The following is a 15,734-nucleotide window of genomic DNA, read 5'->3' on the forward strand; positions in this document are numbered from 1 at the left end:
ATTCTGTAGTATGAATTCAATACACTTTGTGAAAAAAATTGTCCTACCAACTAACCCTACACCACTACTTTGGCTGATCCGACACAAGGCCAGCAGCCTGGAAGGATGGGACACTATCGTTCAAAACACCTTGTAAGTCTTCTTCAGTAAAATCTCATACACCCAAGTACATCTCTGCAACTGCCACCACAACATCTATCCTCTGTGATCTATGATCCATTCCTGCGGTAAAGTTGACAGCAATGGCAATGAACGCTAAAAAAAACAACCTTACAGAAGCACGTTATTCCTATCACTCTCTATTGGCCTACTCACAGGGATCCTCTTAGGATCCCTCACCTTGGACCCATCTTCCTCTACTACTCTCTTCACTGCCTCAGCATATGACACCTTCTACACTACTGTACTCTGATCCTGGCAACCTCAACCTGCCTTTCTCTCACCAGACACCTCTGATCTCCAGCACCATGGTTACCCCTACAGTTTATACACAACTTTTTCCACAGAAACTACACATTCCTGTCTCATGTCCTCCTGCACACTTCTCACATCTAGGAATCTCCCTCCTACAACATGACTATAAGCTTGACACCTAAAACACTGTAATGGGTTTGGGACAAAAGCTCTCATGGGATAACGGACATCATTACTTCACTTTATTTGGTAAAAACTCTGCATAAAAACTCAGTAGTGCAGACAGTGTCTTCTCAGTTTCACCACTCTCCACCGGGTCTGCGTSACACCAAACGGCGGGCGTCACAGACACTGAGAATCTTTAACTTCATTTGATCCTCCTCAACACTTAACGGCACTCCAGTTATCACTCCTTTCAGCGGCACCTTGCTCCAGAGAGGAAAGCAAGTCACAGTTCTTGTCCTCAGTCGTGTGATGCGGAGTGCATACTCCCTCTGGATGACAGAAACACAAAAAATAAAAATGATTCCACTTCGAGTCACCTTCACCGACCTAACATTCCCAAACCTCTTCTCCACCCAACCTGACATCACATACGGATCTGCCAGAAGGCAAGGATCCATTCTCTCCAAAAATCTCATTCCCACTGGGCTAGAACCATCTTTATCATCATGATGAGGCTCAAACTCTGCGGTCTTCACCGCACCTGCCACCACAGTTAATTCATCCCCACTCTGGTCACGTTCAATTTGCTTCTGTAGCTCTTCCAAAAGTTCTGTGTGATCCACCACTCCATATTCACTCAAAACATGTTGCAATTTTCTCATTTTTTTCCAGTCCACCATCTTACACACCGGCACACATCATTAGGTCATGGTGGTTCCCCTCCGTGGTATTACAGTCATCTACTGGTTTTATACACAAAAGATTGTTTGATAGGTAGCCCAAGATGTTTGTTTTTTAAATGAACAATAAAATATAGAAACAATCCGGCAAGATCACATACAAAACATCACCATATACAAAAAATAAACATGTAGAGAAATACAAGAAAGGTGTATACTACCTGTATACTGCTTTTACAAAGACACTACGGTATTCAAAATGTATTGTAACCTGAACATAAAAATCTGGTGCATTTTGGTCAATTAAAAGGGGCAATCTGCAGTTGCTACATCCACTTTTGGACTTATAATTGAATGATATTAACCCCTTGATTTTTGACGAATATAACTTATAAATGCCTCACGAGTTTAGTTCAATAGTTAAAATGTCGTACCCCATTAGAACCCAACATATAAGCTTGTTTTACTCCAATGTGTGTAAACAAAGTAAATGTAAACAAACACTATTTAGCCTAAAAAACATAGTTAAAACTATAATTTAATATCATGGATGGTCAGTCGCTGCATCCAGATTCTTTTTTACCTAAACAGGGGCTTGATAATGCTTTGTTATTGTTTCAACTGCTGATTGCGGCTTTAAGGTCTGTGGCATATTAAACATAGCATAAGAGGTGATGGTCCATGACAATGATATAATGCAAAAGCCATCCAGGAGAAAGCATTTCGCTCAATGGCCGCACCACAAGCCAATATGGATCACATGATCCAAAATAATTAAAGCATCTGAATTTCCTGTGTGCACTTGTGAGTTCTAGTCCTTATTTTTGTCCTTGACCTCCTCGTCATCAGTGTACTCAGAGGGTTCCTCTCCAGGTTTCAGAAGTTTGCCAACATAGTCATACTTTTCTGTGAAAGGCAGGAAGAAGTAGAAAAGAACATTGAGTTCCTGAGAGACATTCGCTACACACGACACCACAGCTGAGCTCTAGGACATTGTAATCACTAGCCTTAGCCTACAAAGACTGCCTCCCTTGTCTGGGTTTCAATTCACAGCACTACCCAATGTAATTGATTGAAAGTGTTCATTTGATGCGAAGTAGTGTTTACGACATTATGCCCAGGTATGGTGCCATACTGAATGTGCTGTAGCTAACTCTTCTATCGTAGTCAAGTAAAACAACAGACCAAAGAGGTGTTGGCTGAAGCAGAAACGGACTGCAGAAACAGACACCCCACGAGGTGCATCAACAGTTTGCACTACATTCTGTTGAGTGGAGTGTGTGCATGTGATGTTGACTGCAAGAGGTACATTTCGCTTGAGGTAGAAGTTGAAAATACTGTATCTAAAGTGTTTTGTACCAACTTCTACCAACTCGTCCATTAACTCACGGGTGAACTGGGTCTCCCATTCATTGAGGCTCTCCTGTTGCATGGCATTGAGGTCCGAGAGGTCATCGTGTGTGTCTTTCAGGGCCTCCTTCTCCAGACAGAAAGTGGCCAGGCCCCTGGAGGCATCTTTACCAGCCAACAATCCATATGGACCCACTGGAGAACAACACACACAGACAAAGAGATTCATTTAAAATGTGATTGTGAATACACAAACTATTTGTCAAGGTTTATACATTTGCTGATGACTACCATTTAAAGCGGCAATCAGCCGTTGAAAACAAAAGCATACGCCCGCCCAGCCCGTTTTGGTAAAAATTAGAAGAATGAGGCTGGAGAAATGTAACCCCACTCAAATTCATAGACAGAGCTATGGATGCAAATACTGACCATCCATATTAAAACTATATAAAACTGTTTTAACCATGTTTACTTACTTTGTCTACAAACATTGGAGTAAAACAAGCTTCTATTTGTGGTTCTGATGGGTACAACGAAGCACATGAGGCATTTATCAGTTATATTCTTCAAGAACCAAACTTGGATTTATATAATGCATTTAAAAGTCCAAAAATTGAGGTAGCAATTGCAAATTGCCCCTTAAATGAAACAAGTATGCACTGTTTCTTAAATTTTGTGAAAATAAAGTTAAATTTCCACCCTCCAGACATACCTTGCTCTATTCTAAGATCAGATGGCTTCAAAGATAGCCCAACAACAAGCCCTCTATTCTCGAAGTTGAGACTGAAAGATAAGATAGCCTGAATTCTTGGAATGAGAGTCAGCCAGTAGGCCTATTATTGCTCTTCAATAGGCCTCAACAAGCCTTACTTTGTGCAACTATCTGGTCTGGCTGAATTGAACATTAAACCTCAAGCTATTTGTTCTGAATTGACATGAAAAGAACTGAGGCACAACTCAAAAGTGAGGAACATCAATAAGATAAATAGTTTACCCTATTATACAGACTGAGAATATATGCAACTTCTACATATTTTCAGTGAGGGTGTTCCTCAGAAGGGCTTGCTTAATAGCGTAGGACATGATTAATCATCTCCGTGAGTTTACAACATGCCAACTCCGTTGAACACTCCAGTTGCAGCTTGTGTAGCCGCATCTCCGCCAGAGGGCTCTGTTGTTCCGTTTCTGATTACCCGGAATAACGACGTCAGGAAGAACTACACCCGTCAGCGGTCTCTCGAGGCTACAGCTCGCGTGTTGTGAAATTCGATCACSGGCAATGATTTATGAAGAAGGGGGTGTGGCGTTTTAGAATGGTCGTACTAGTTATACACATACTCAATAGACACAAAGTAAGACACGTATGTATTAAGTTTACTGGGCAAGCCACTTGGCTACAGTTGCGCCAACCATTCCTTTGAGCGGAAATAACAAATGTAAATAGCCTACAACTTATTTTACCTGGCCCGTATAATTTCTTTCCTGTGGTTACATCAAACACCTTTGAATTGACAGCCATGAGAATTCTTCGATTTTGAAGCCCATCGTACGGTTGCAGCTCCGCTAAAGTGAAATCTCTGTTCTTGAGTTTAGGCAGAGGTTCCTCAACCTCGCCCTTGTCTGCAGGCTTGTCTCCGCAGAAGATTCTGAGTAAAATAAATATGCATAGGCCAAGCAGACTCAAATTCAACGGGGACGTGAACATTTCTTGCAAAATTCCTGAAGAAGATTCCTCGGCTGTCTCTGTATCAGCCATGTTTGTTTCTCTATGCTTGGGTGGGACTGTAGGCTACGTACCAACGATGCCTTATTATAAGGTTTCCCCTTTCATCTGTGGCTGACTGGTGACTGTACTGGGACATGAGGCTTATCGAGGGTGTGTGTCAATGCACCAATCACAGAGACCAAAAATGAACTCTTATGCAGTTTTGACCAATGGGCTTTATGTTTTAAAAAATGTATTACATCAATTTGATGCCTTTAACAATCATATCTATTTTATCAATATAAAATGTTCTGCGTATACATTAATTCAGATCAGAWTTTTGGTAGCAAATATGACCTTATAATTAATTGAATACTGACAATCTTGTCTTGCATGGTGGGTAGGGCATGCATTTTATTTTTTATTAACAAACAATTAAACTGTTATTAAATTATTTGAATCAAAAGACGAAAAAAATGGGACCTTGATAACGACGTCGTCGTCATTCTGAATAATGATATCACATCCTGTAGCTAGCTACTCCTTTAATATCCTTATCCAATACAGTACAGTWCAGGATCAAGATAGGCAGAAACTGCTTCTCCAGTAGAAATCCCCGATCACACGTGTAGGCGATTTCATGGCGACGTTGTCTAGCTAAACTCGTGCCAGAAACATGTCATCGGGTTTAACGGGCGTCTCGCGCCAAAACTGCGCATGTGCGGCCGTCAAATCAAAGTCACTCATTCGATATAGTTATTTGACGAACATGAAAACGTGTCAGTTTGTCACTTTCACGGGGTTGGAGTAATAACATATTCAAATACATAAGATATTGGCTCGAATTTAGGTTGTGCCTTTAGAATTTGAGAAAATTAACTACAGAATATTTTTTCCCGGCTGTTTAAAGGCACTGTCAATTTAGTGTATGTAAACTTCTGACCCACTGGAATTGTGATACAGTGAATTATAAGTGAAATAATCTGTCTGTAAACAATTGTTGGAAAAATTACTTGTGTCATGCACAAAGTAGATGTCCTAACCGACTTGCCAAAACTATAGTTTGTTAACAAGAACATTATGGAGTGGTTGAAAAACAAGTTTTAATGACTCCAACCAAAGTGTATGTAAACTTCTGACCCCAACGGTATCTGCACAGTAAACTGGATAGGCCTCCAAGCTCATTAGAGAATAATGCAATGGTTTCAAAAATATTTTTATACTATATATATATATATATATATATATATATATATATATATCACTATACACATAAATACAGTACATTACAGCACATATACAATACCAAATAAATAAAGGGAAATAAATATGAAAAATGTGTACATTCTATCTAGGCCTAGCTACAGAACCCACAAGCCATGTCAAAAGTGCATCTCAACCATTATTCACCTAATATGAGAAAGCTACTGAAGGACTCGCCACACTTGGACCCAACCACACAACTGGTGAACGAGATTACTGCAGGGCAGACATGTTCTGCTTCACTTCTCCTGGATCAGCGAGGGAACACTGCAGGACATTGCCTCTCATTCCACTTCTGCTTTTGGGAGAGGGAGTGATCTGAAGATACAGTAGAATTAAAAAATGTTATGTTCCTCAGCTCAAAATTCTGAGAAAAATACTTGACAAGGCTGCCACTGACAGGTTCATTCAAAACCTTTTCAAAGCTAATCAGTACCAATGACATATGGATTTTACACACCTTGATATATACTTTGCATCTTTCTAAGAGAATCTTCCATTTCATCGCCGTTCGCTCATCCTCTGTTAAACTCACAAACTCCTCGGGCTGCAACAAAAGAGGGCAGAGCTGTCAACCATGGTTGCACATTAGGGCAGTTGCACAAATCCAGGATAAGCCCACTTATWATATATTGTATTTCCACTCACATTGCATCCCAGAGTCTTCTCTGCGACAGTGCCATTCAGGGAGCAGGACTGCAGGGTTCCTGTGTGGTCTGTCACATCCACCAGAAGATCAAACCCTGTGGTCACAGTCAGAGGCTGGTCTCCCCCAGGGCAGGCTGTGTTGGAGCAGCTCTGAATCTCCTCATTCACCTGGTACCTGCACTTGGAACTGAGCAGGGAGGAGACCAGCACCAATATGTAAATCAGGAAAAAGAAAGGGTGCTAATGTAGTTAAGTTTCAATGAGATGAAATGTGTAGTCAGAAAATGTGGGATTTGCTGAGAAATGATGAATTCAATAATCATGTGTCAAAGTGTATCCACTGTTTAAACTTACCACCTGCTTCTGATGACTTTGGAGACAGAGGTGTCTAGATCTAGTTTGGAGATGAAGCTGTAGGTGATTCCACAGAATACCTCCGGGTTCTCCTGGGCTTTGAGTTTGAGCTGGCTCACTGTGTACACATCACTGATAGAATCCACTGGAGAGAGAACAGTGGCGTCAATAACAGAGAATCATACATGTAGGCCTAACCAAAGATGATCTAGAATTGAGACTCTTGTCCCTTGCCCATTTTAAATATTTATTGAAGGATTTTTATTTTTGTATTGCTTGTAACTGTTTCGGGTAATGCAAGTTCTTGTGCTGTTAGGGGAATAACCTATGTGTAAATGAAATCTGTTGCTGTATTTTTTTGTGTTATCTGTGATCGATTTGTTTGTCTTGTATAGTTTCTTAATCATCTTACCTAAACTGTATTTGTAAACATGTATACGCAGGGCCCAGCTGTGAAAGAGACCTTGGTCTCAGTCTGTGTTAGTGTTGAAATAAAGGTATAATAATAATAATAATAATTATATTGACATGATAGTGAGTGACTACTCTATATGGAAAATTCGGGGAACTTTCAATAAATTCCATGGTTTTCCAGAAATCCTGGTTGGAGGATACCGGCCCTCCTGCTTTTTCCCTCCTGATATCTGTGATTGATCCAACCGGGATTTTGGGAAAACCAGGGAATTTATTGGATGTTCCTGGAATTTTGCAACCCTACCGCTCTAACAATGGAAACACATGTCCTCAAAGATGGAAGGCAGGTGGTAGGAAGTGAGATCAGGTGGGGCCATTCTAGCCAATGAGAGGGCAGATACGTGTGTGAACAACAGGCAACACTCCGATATAAAGTCGTTTTTTTCAGAAGTTGCCGAAATTCCACGTGCGTCCACCTATATCAGTGTGCATTCGTACCGACCTAACCATTACCAAACTTCTATTAGATCAAATAAACCTTACGTAGCAAATTAGCAATTCCATTTTTGTTGACCAAACTTGACATTCTTTCATTGAAAATTCCTCACTTCACGGTCTTATTTTCATTAACAGATTTTGGGTGGAGTAAACCTTCTTGCTTTGCCTCTTCCTCTCTGGCCTAACTCATTAGGGCTCCTGAGTGGCGCAGCGGTCTAAGGCACTGCATCTCAGTGCTAGAGGCATCTCTACAGTCCCTGGTTCAATTCCAGGCTGTATCACATCCGGATGTGATTGGGAGTCCCATAGGGCAGTGCACAATTGGTCCAGGTTTGGCTGGGTTAGGCCGTCATTGTAAATAAGATTCTGTTCTTAACTGACTTGCCTAGTTAAATAAATAAAAATGTGCAAAGTCTCAATTGTATAATAATACTACAGTCATGGTTGTTACCTACCAGGCACATCTCCAGGCCTGTCATCCTCATCCAACACACCAGACTCAGAGACCTCTTTGGCATAGCTGAACAGAAGGCTGGCTTCCTTTGTATCTTATGTATCTCAAAACAGAATCACATTAATTACAGCATAAGGTACTGTATTAATAATGTGAAAATTAAAATATTCTATTTAAAAAACAATTGTCTACTGTGTCTCAATGGAGAATGTGTTGTAAACAGATGTGATCAATCCAAATAAAGTGATATCCTTACCCGGGTTGACAGTGATTATGGTTTTAGAATTGACTGTAGCTGTCATGCAGTTCCGGAAGCTGTCAAAACCAATCCTGGCATCCGAGATAAAGAGCACTTAAAGTACACAGAAAAGTCTTATTCAGTCAATGACATTTTAAAACAAACACAAAATCTCACATTTCCATTTCACAAAGAATTAGAGCCCACTGTATACCAACCTGTTTCTCTTGGTATCAGAGTCTGAACTAGCTGAATGGCCTCTCTGTCCCAGCTGTGTGATACAGAAGTTATGTTAACTCAGGGGAGAGGATGGGGATATTGAAGACATGTGGGGTACAGTGGTACAATTCCTACCATACTAAGGGAAAAGATGTGACAGAATCATCAAAGAGCTTCACTTCTAGCCTCTGCCCTTTGCGTCCGTCCYCCGTGGTGAAAAACTTTGGCTCTGCAATCTGGAGGGCAGAAATAGTGGTTTGGAAACGCTTTTAGCTTTTCCAATACATATGGTACTTATGCCACTGGACATGTGAAAATAGGGCCTAGTTTGTGGCTCCTATATTAATAGATACAACTATATAATGATAGTCCAAAGTCACACTAGTGTACCGGATACTACCCTCCTCAAGACCTACTTTACTCTATGCACTCTCAGATCTTACCGACCGAACGGCGGCGAGTATGTTAATGACGGTCCTGTCCAGGCTCTGTCCGTTGGCCACAATGTCTCCCAAAGAGTAGAAGTCCCTGGAGTCCTTCACAGGCAGGTGGAGCAGAGGCAGCAGCCTGTTCATCGTCTCTATGTCAGAGCCTATTGATAGCTGGGAGTGAGCTTCACTCACCAGCAACCTGTATAAGCTGAAACAGAGAAATTGGTTTTGTTACTTGTATTACTAGAGTATAGTCATGTTTAAAAAGAGAACTAACCACTCAGTACTCAGTACACCGTACCTGGGAGTTGAGGGGCAGAATCTATCCTCTTTCTCAGGATCTTTGGTAGCAACTAAAGGATTTTCTATAATAACTGAAGGGGGGAAAATACAGATAAATTAGTGTAATTATCAAAAAGACGGACACATTGTTTCTACATGATGTATTATTTTACATCTTCATAGAATTGAAATAAATGCATAATCTTACCACAGTCTCCTATGCGGAAGCTGTTAGAGAGCCCATTGATGTATCCATCGTTGCCCCACGAGGATACATTAATGAAATAGTCTGGCGAGTCCTTGATTGTGAAGCCGAAAGTGAATCTGTCAAAACCAATACCTGAAATGCCAGAGATCAGTTCAGAAAACTGCCAGTAGAGCGTTCTAGTGAGCAAGCCATAAACTTGAGCACAGTAGGCTACAGCGTAGGCATGCCTTGGGGATAAGTCTATGTTTTGGGAGGACAGAGGCAGGAGGCCTCAGTGGACAGCAGGCTATCACTGAATTTGATACCAGTGATACTACATGAATACTTGGAAGTTGTATTTAGACTATTTGATGCCAGTATGCACCAATATTAAATGATGGGGGAAATATAATGAAATTGAATCCTCAACTTTTCCTGTCTGGAAAGCTTTTGACATCAGTTTTTCCAATGATGACTCCAGCCACTCTCTGAAAAACAGAATAGATATTTCAACATTTTGTATGCTTCAAACCAATTTAGCCTAATCAATACAACAGTCACGATTCAAAATGATTGTTGTAGTCTTGACAGTTTATTTCACTTCAAGATATCAAATTGGTTGAATAATTTTTTTCAAGACGGTGTATCCAGCCACAAGTTAGGTTACTGTAACAATTGTATCATATCACATGACTCACCGGATGTGTTGTATTTGGGTGTAAATCAGAAATGGCAACAAAGTCCTTAGCTTGCCTGCTGTATGCCATTTTCCAAGTGTTTATCCAGTTCTGAGGTCTAAGTTGCTGAAATAAAATGAATAGAAAACACACGTGTCAGATATTCTACCTGTGTGAGTTAGTAAATGGATCGTTCCACCAATTCACTGCCTTTTGAGAAGTGTAACTTGGGCAAAACAAACTTTTGATTTGACCTAATTTTAACATTGTCATAAATAGAAAATGTTCTTCATAAAAAACATGTTTTCCCATCTCAAGAGGATAAATACAAAAATAGTAAAACTACAGTAAGTGCCAAATAAAGTAACACGGTTGACCATAACACAGTTGACCGTAACAGGGTTGACCGTAACAGGTTTGATCATAACAGGATTGTCAATTGAATGCAAGCTTAAAAAATGATAATTGTTAAAACATTTCTAGCCTGTCTATGGGTAACAGGGTTGATTGCTATGCTCAACCCGCTCAGTTTTCCACCACAAACCACCCAACATTTGACATAGAATAGAACCAGCACACCTGCTTTTACTCTATGATTTAACTATTAGATATTCAATGTTTCTTTTAAAAAATGCTTTAAAAGTACTAGTTTCATGAGAGTTCAGTTCATGAAACAGAGTTGACCTTAAAATGAGGGACTGACATAAATTAATCACTAATCACATTAAATAAATAATAATCTTCAGAAATGACTTTGTCAAAGCAACAAAATAACTAGGGCTTTACAATGATGGTGTAATTTGGGAGAAATGTTGGGATTAAATGGGTTAAAATCTTTCTAGAAGAGACAGTGTTGACAGAGGGCATGTCAAAATGCAGAATTTGGGCATTTTAACAAGCCCTTATTCATATAAAAATCAAATTGATTGAATTGTACATGTGGTCTATTTTAAATGGCACTTCAATTCATATAACAGGCTTTTAAAATTCAATATTGGTGCACAATTTCGAATTAAAATATCACCAGACGCAAGAGGTACTCTTTTAGTGGAAGAATAAACATTGGCAACGTTACATTTTTGAGCTAGCTAGCTAACTAACTTACTCTGGCGACCCTCTGCTTCCTGACAGACTATCTGCCACGACCTACCTTGCAAGCTAAAAGCCAGGTAAGGCAAACCTATTTTCTCTAAGGTCAGAATAACAAACGATGTCAAATAAAATGCCGGTAATATATACAAAGCAAGTGGGGCCTACTGTTAGTATTTGTTAGAAAAACCATTGAGATTACCTGGTTCCGTTTGCCTCATGAGTTAGTTCAGTGAATTTCGCGGGGGAGAAGCCCGCGATGCTGTGGTTCACCCGTCCACCGCACGCGGCCCTTGTGGATGGATGATAGACTAGAAGCAGTTTGAAATGATACAGTAGCCTTGTTGTTTTTGCAGCGCTGTTTACGGTTAAAGTGTCAGTTTTGGTGGTGGGGGGTGAATAATACTGTATGGTCTAAGAGGCTAATATTCTTGTCTCATCTGCATTGAGAGAGCCTCGTTTTGGATTTACACTCGTTTGTTAAGACAGGCAGCCTAACGGTAAGAGCGTTGGGCCAGTAACCGAAAGGGCACTGGTTCGAATACCGAGCCGACACGTAAAAAATATGTTGATGTACCCTTGAGCAAGGCTCTTAACCCAAATTTGCTCCAGGCACCTTATTACAATGGCTGACCCCGTAAAACACCTATCCGGTGTGTATGTGACAATAAAACATATGTATATTTTTGGGGGGGCCTCTAGTGCATAATTCTGGTGGGGTGCGTAATTCTGTATGGTCTATGCTGATATTCTTGTCCCATCTGCATTGAGAGAGCCTCGTTTTGCAAAGCTTTTTCAATTCTACATCATCTGCTTTTTCTTTTATTGCAAGGCTAATATGATGACTGTTCCTGGCACACACCTTCCTGTATTGTTCTTCTCCACCTCCCCCCTTTCTTGGCAATAATTWAAAAAATAGATAAATATTTATCAACAGCGCCTGAGGATTTCTCACCTGTCATTGGGAGGTTTTATGACGTGTGGTTGAGGATGATTAAATTCCCTCTGCTATTGACGATTTACAGACCTAGTCCTAGACATGGATAATAGGTCTACGGCAGTAGCCTGTTACTTCCAGACCCTCTTGAGTCATGACCTTTAATGAACTGTCATGATGTAAACCAGCCCCTTTCCACATGTAGACTTTAGGCTACCTCAGTAGTAAATACACTAGTACAGTGTACTCAGTAATAGCCCAACATTACACAACACTATCATAGAGGAGGCCAATGAAGACTTATCCAAAGCATATTTTTTACAAGGTAAATATACTGTATCTTAATCACTGACCTGTCTTTTGCATGTAAAGACAAAGAGGTGTGATTTACAAGCAGGCAAATCCGTATGGACTATGGGCAAACAAAATATGTAAAGGCTATGCCTCTCCACCTCTGAGTCACTCAGTTTGACATTTTACTCTAACTTTTATACTGTAGATCTATCCACCCTAATATTTTGGCTAGACTTAACCTTTACCTTTCAGATACAACAACGTTCAATACACCTTCCAAAGAACAGTCAAGTCAGGCAGCTGTGCAAACACATAGAACCGGCAGGAACAATGACGAACTGCCAATGATGCACAGGTGCATTCTACAAGTAGAATATCAAAGCCTTATTTGGCATGGCCTGTCTGTTCTGTTCCGTAGCGCTGACGTTCTAGATGTTTCCATTACAAAGAGGGGATAGCCGCAGTGCCTCAGGCTACGTATTGTCCCTATTCTGAGGACCAAAATTATCCAACCTGCCTGTCAGTCGTTGGTGTGTGTATTTGATGAGACAGCTATGACAGCTCCACCCTTCACCAGATGCTGGGAGCTGCTTTGATACACTAAGCCGGAGCTGGAACACGATACAGTGTGTTACACAGCTGAATGGTTATCAAAAGGTGGAACTGGAAAGCGCATTCAGATTATCGTCAGTCAAGTTCCTTACTGTAATCCTTTTGGCTGTGTGTTGTGTTTTTGGATCAGATCCTGACTGGTGTTGGTTTTCATAGGTTGGACTATGTTTTCTGTTTTTAGCTTAGCCTTACACTGAATGTTAGAAATGGTAAATATAGTTATTCTTTGACAACTTTAAAGTAATGATCAACATTAAAATTCCATACAAAGGTGGGTAGGCTGACATTCGAGAGTAAAGTACAGATTTGTCATTTAGGTAGGCCTATTCAATTATCACATTACAAATTCAAATTTCATCAGGCATTTCCTAACAGGGTTTGTGATTCCATTGATCGCACCGAAAATGTATCATGTGAAATCTACTTTTTTTATTGCATGGTTTATTCATAATGAATACAGTATGCTAATTTACTTGGATTTTATATTCAACATAATGGAAAATCAATGTTTACTCGACCCATGTATACTAGCCCCTACAATTGATCATTTGTGTTAATTTAGAAATCGCATTTTTCACCTATTGGATGTTTTGGAATGCCACTTGTGACATTTGCTTTCATTACTCATTCTGAGTGGAGCAGGAAAGGCACAAGTTTCCAAACAGAGTCACTGATGGACTGCTCTGTGATTGGCCGGCCCTTCGTCCGAGTGTCGGCTTCCATGAGTCCACACCAGGGAGGGCCGGAGGGGTCTGCTGACCCCTGACCCTTGACCCTCCTGAACTATTAATCAAACCAGTTTACTATTTCAGTTGTCTAGAGGGCAGCCATGTTACACCTGACTCTGACTCGCCCAAAGCCAGGTCCATGTTGTAACTGGGACTGTAACACTCTCTATGGTAACACTATTATCAGAGTTGTTCTCACCCGACCCTCCAGTGAAAGGATTTTACGGTAAGTATAATCTGATACTGTATTATATCACTTGATTTTTGAACAATTGTTTAAGGCAGTTTGTATCTTGGTTATATGAGTAATACCGTTATCTGTCACTCCATATTCCCAAACAGAGGAGAGAGAAGCAAAGTTGTTTTACAGTTATGTGCCATTTGGAAACTGGAGGGAGAGCAGGACTTCTTAACATTCTCAGGTGTTGGGTTACAGGTGGAACAAAGAGTTAGAATCCACATACCAACAATGGAACTATTGTCACGAGTCAAATCAGTTGTGCAAAATGGTAATACAGTGATGCTGAAGAGATCAAATCGAAGCAATCATGATAGTTTTTTTTTATATGAGAAAAACATACATTTGCCGAATGCATAGCCTAAAGAACGAATGATGACAAAACGTAACAAGCAGAAAATAGAGCATTTTACAAGCATTGGCCAAGGAGCATGGTGGTGCATGAATGGGTGTGTGTTTCCAAAGTGGAACAAGTTTAAAGTACTGTAGAGGTAGGCTACTATGTGTGCACTTCTCTCGAATATTCCTACCACCTGTCCAACTGCTGTTCTTTAGGCCTAGTCCAGCTGGGAGCTTTAGTAGAACAATGCTCTCTGTCTGTTGTCCATCAGGTCCAATAGACCTGGTATTACTCTGGCTGAGGTCTGAAACAGTCTTAATAAGGTGCTGATGAAAACCAGTGTGGAGGGAGAGAGCAGTTACATTACACTGCATGATGTCAGCAGTCAGCACATCAATGCTGAGACTTTAGCTGGTGTAATTATAGGTTTCAGTGTGTGTGTGTGTGTGTGTGTGTGTGTGTGTGTGTGTGTGTGTGTGTGTGTATGTGCGCGCGAGCAGATGAGCGTGTGTGCTTGTGACCATGTGAGCGTGTGTGTTAGCGAGCATGCCTGTGTGTGTGTGCTTGCTTGCATGATGCATTGTTTTATATCTGTATAAACGGCCTCAACTTTACTAAATTCTCACTTTTTATCCACTCAAAATAAAACTCCATCTTGAAATGCAGTGACTGTCTGTTAGTATGACATTGCCCAGAGAGCTTTCTTTCCATTTGTCATCTTTACTGTGGAAAGAACAGTGCAGTATTTCAGGAACATCAAAGGACCAGCCTGTTTCTATCTGAGATGCATTCAGAATCCGAACAAAGAATGTGTAGGTTTGTTCTCCACAGATCGGCCTTGACAGACAGAAACATCTCTCTCCGAGTTTGACCCCACAGTTTTTCATTTTCTCAATAAAACAAGCCATTGAAGTTCCAAAAAGGAGGGAACACACATTTGTTCAATTATATTTGGGAGAACATATGAAACAGAAGCTGTCATTTCTCTTTGCTGCTTGTGTTCTGCTGAACAATGAGTCCATTTAGTTCTGGAACACAAGAAGGAGGGAATGAAATGGGACAAGGTGAGTTAGTGTACTTACAATAATGTCATTCAATAACAGGATGTGGAATTATACACTGTTTATGAGCAGATTTGATATGGTAGCTTAACTATGTAACATGTTTGAAAATATTATTTTTAACATTAATCACCAATTATATTTGTGTTTTCAGTGCATTAAGTTGCATATGAAAAATTGTGCTTAGCTATAAAGCCACTAAGCTGAGGCAAGCATAGACGCAAGTGAGGTGGTGCCTGGACCAAAACACAGTGTTGATGCTGACAAAGGGTTAAATACATAATGCTCTGACGATCCCTTAACCTATCGATATTCAGTATTTCTAGCATAATCCGTCATTCACTTGAGCAATGCTATGGAGGGTTTTTCTCAGTATTTACTGTAGATCTCCTCTGCCTGTCACCCCCAGTAGCTCCTCAGGGAGTTGGTTAGGGGAGTCATTAAGTTTCACTGTAG

The 15,734-nt window shown here is 40.4% G+C and overlaps 2 protein-coding genes across 3 annotated transcripts; both read right to left on the minus strand.

Moving 5' to 3' along the window:
- Window positions 1-641: 641 nt before the first annotated feature.
- Window positions 642-4,444, minus strand: LOC111978715 (membrane-associated progesterone receptor component 1). Of its 2 annotated transcripts, none has more exons than XM_024008930.2 (3): window positions 4,071-4,444; window positions 2,649-2,804; window positions 642-908 (listed from the first exon to the last, which is right to left on the minus strand). In XM_024008930.2, exons 1-3 carry the CDS (start codon window positions 4,363-4,365, stop codon window positions 796-798), a joined length of 564 nt encoding a protein of 187 aa, XP_023864698.1. In that variant the 5' UTR covers window positions 4,366-4,444; the 3' UTR covers window positions 642-795. The 2 variants fall into 2 exon arrangements, with proteins under 2 accessions (XP_023864698.1, XP_023864699.1); XM_024008931.2 differs by having other exon boundaries at window positions 642-2,165; window positions 4,071-4,439.
- Window positions 4,445-5,724: 1,280 nt separating this feature from the next.
- meiob (meiosis specific with OB-fold) lies at window positions 5,725-11,447 on the minus strand. The gene is given in 14 exon segments (XM_024008754.2): window positions 5,725-5,895; window positions 6,038-6,124; window positions 6,226-6,412; window positions 6,580-6,724; window positions 7,947-8,039; window positions 8,202-8,297; window positions 8,402-8,454; window positions 8,538-8,638; window positions 8,846-9,041; window positions 9,135-9,207; window positions 9,324-9,455; window positions 9,733-9,790; window positions 10,001-10,105; window positions 11,271-11,447. Coding segments are annotated over 13 exon segments (1,461 nt in total). The 5' UTR covers window positions 10,070-10,105; window positions 11,271-11,447.
- Window positions 11,448-15,734: the final 4,287 nt, after the last annotated feature.

This window comes from Salvelinus sp. IW2-2015, linkage group LG18 (assembly GCF_002910315.2).
Source record: "Salvelinus sp. IW2-2015 linkage group LG18, ASM291031v2, whole genome shotgun sequence".
NCBI classification, from domain to species: Eukaryota; Metazoa; Chordata; class Actinopteri; order Salmoniformes; family Salmonidae; genus Salvelinus; species Salvelinus sp. IW2-2015.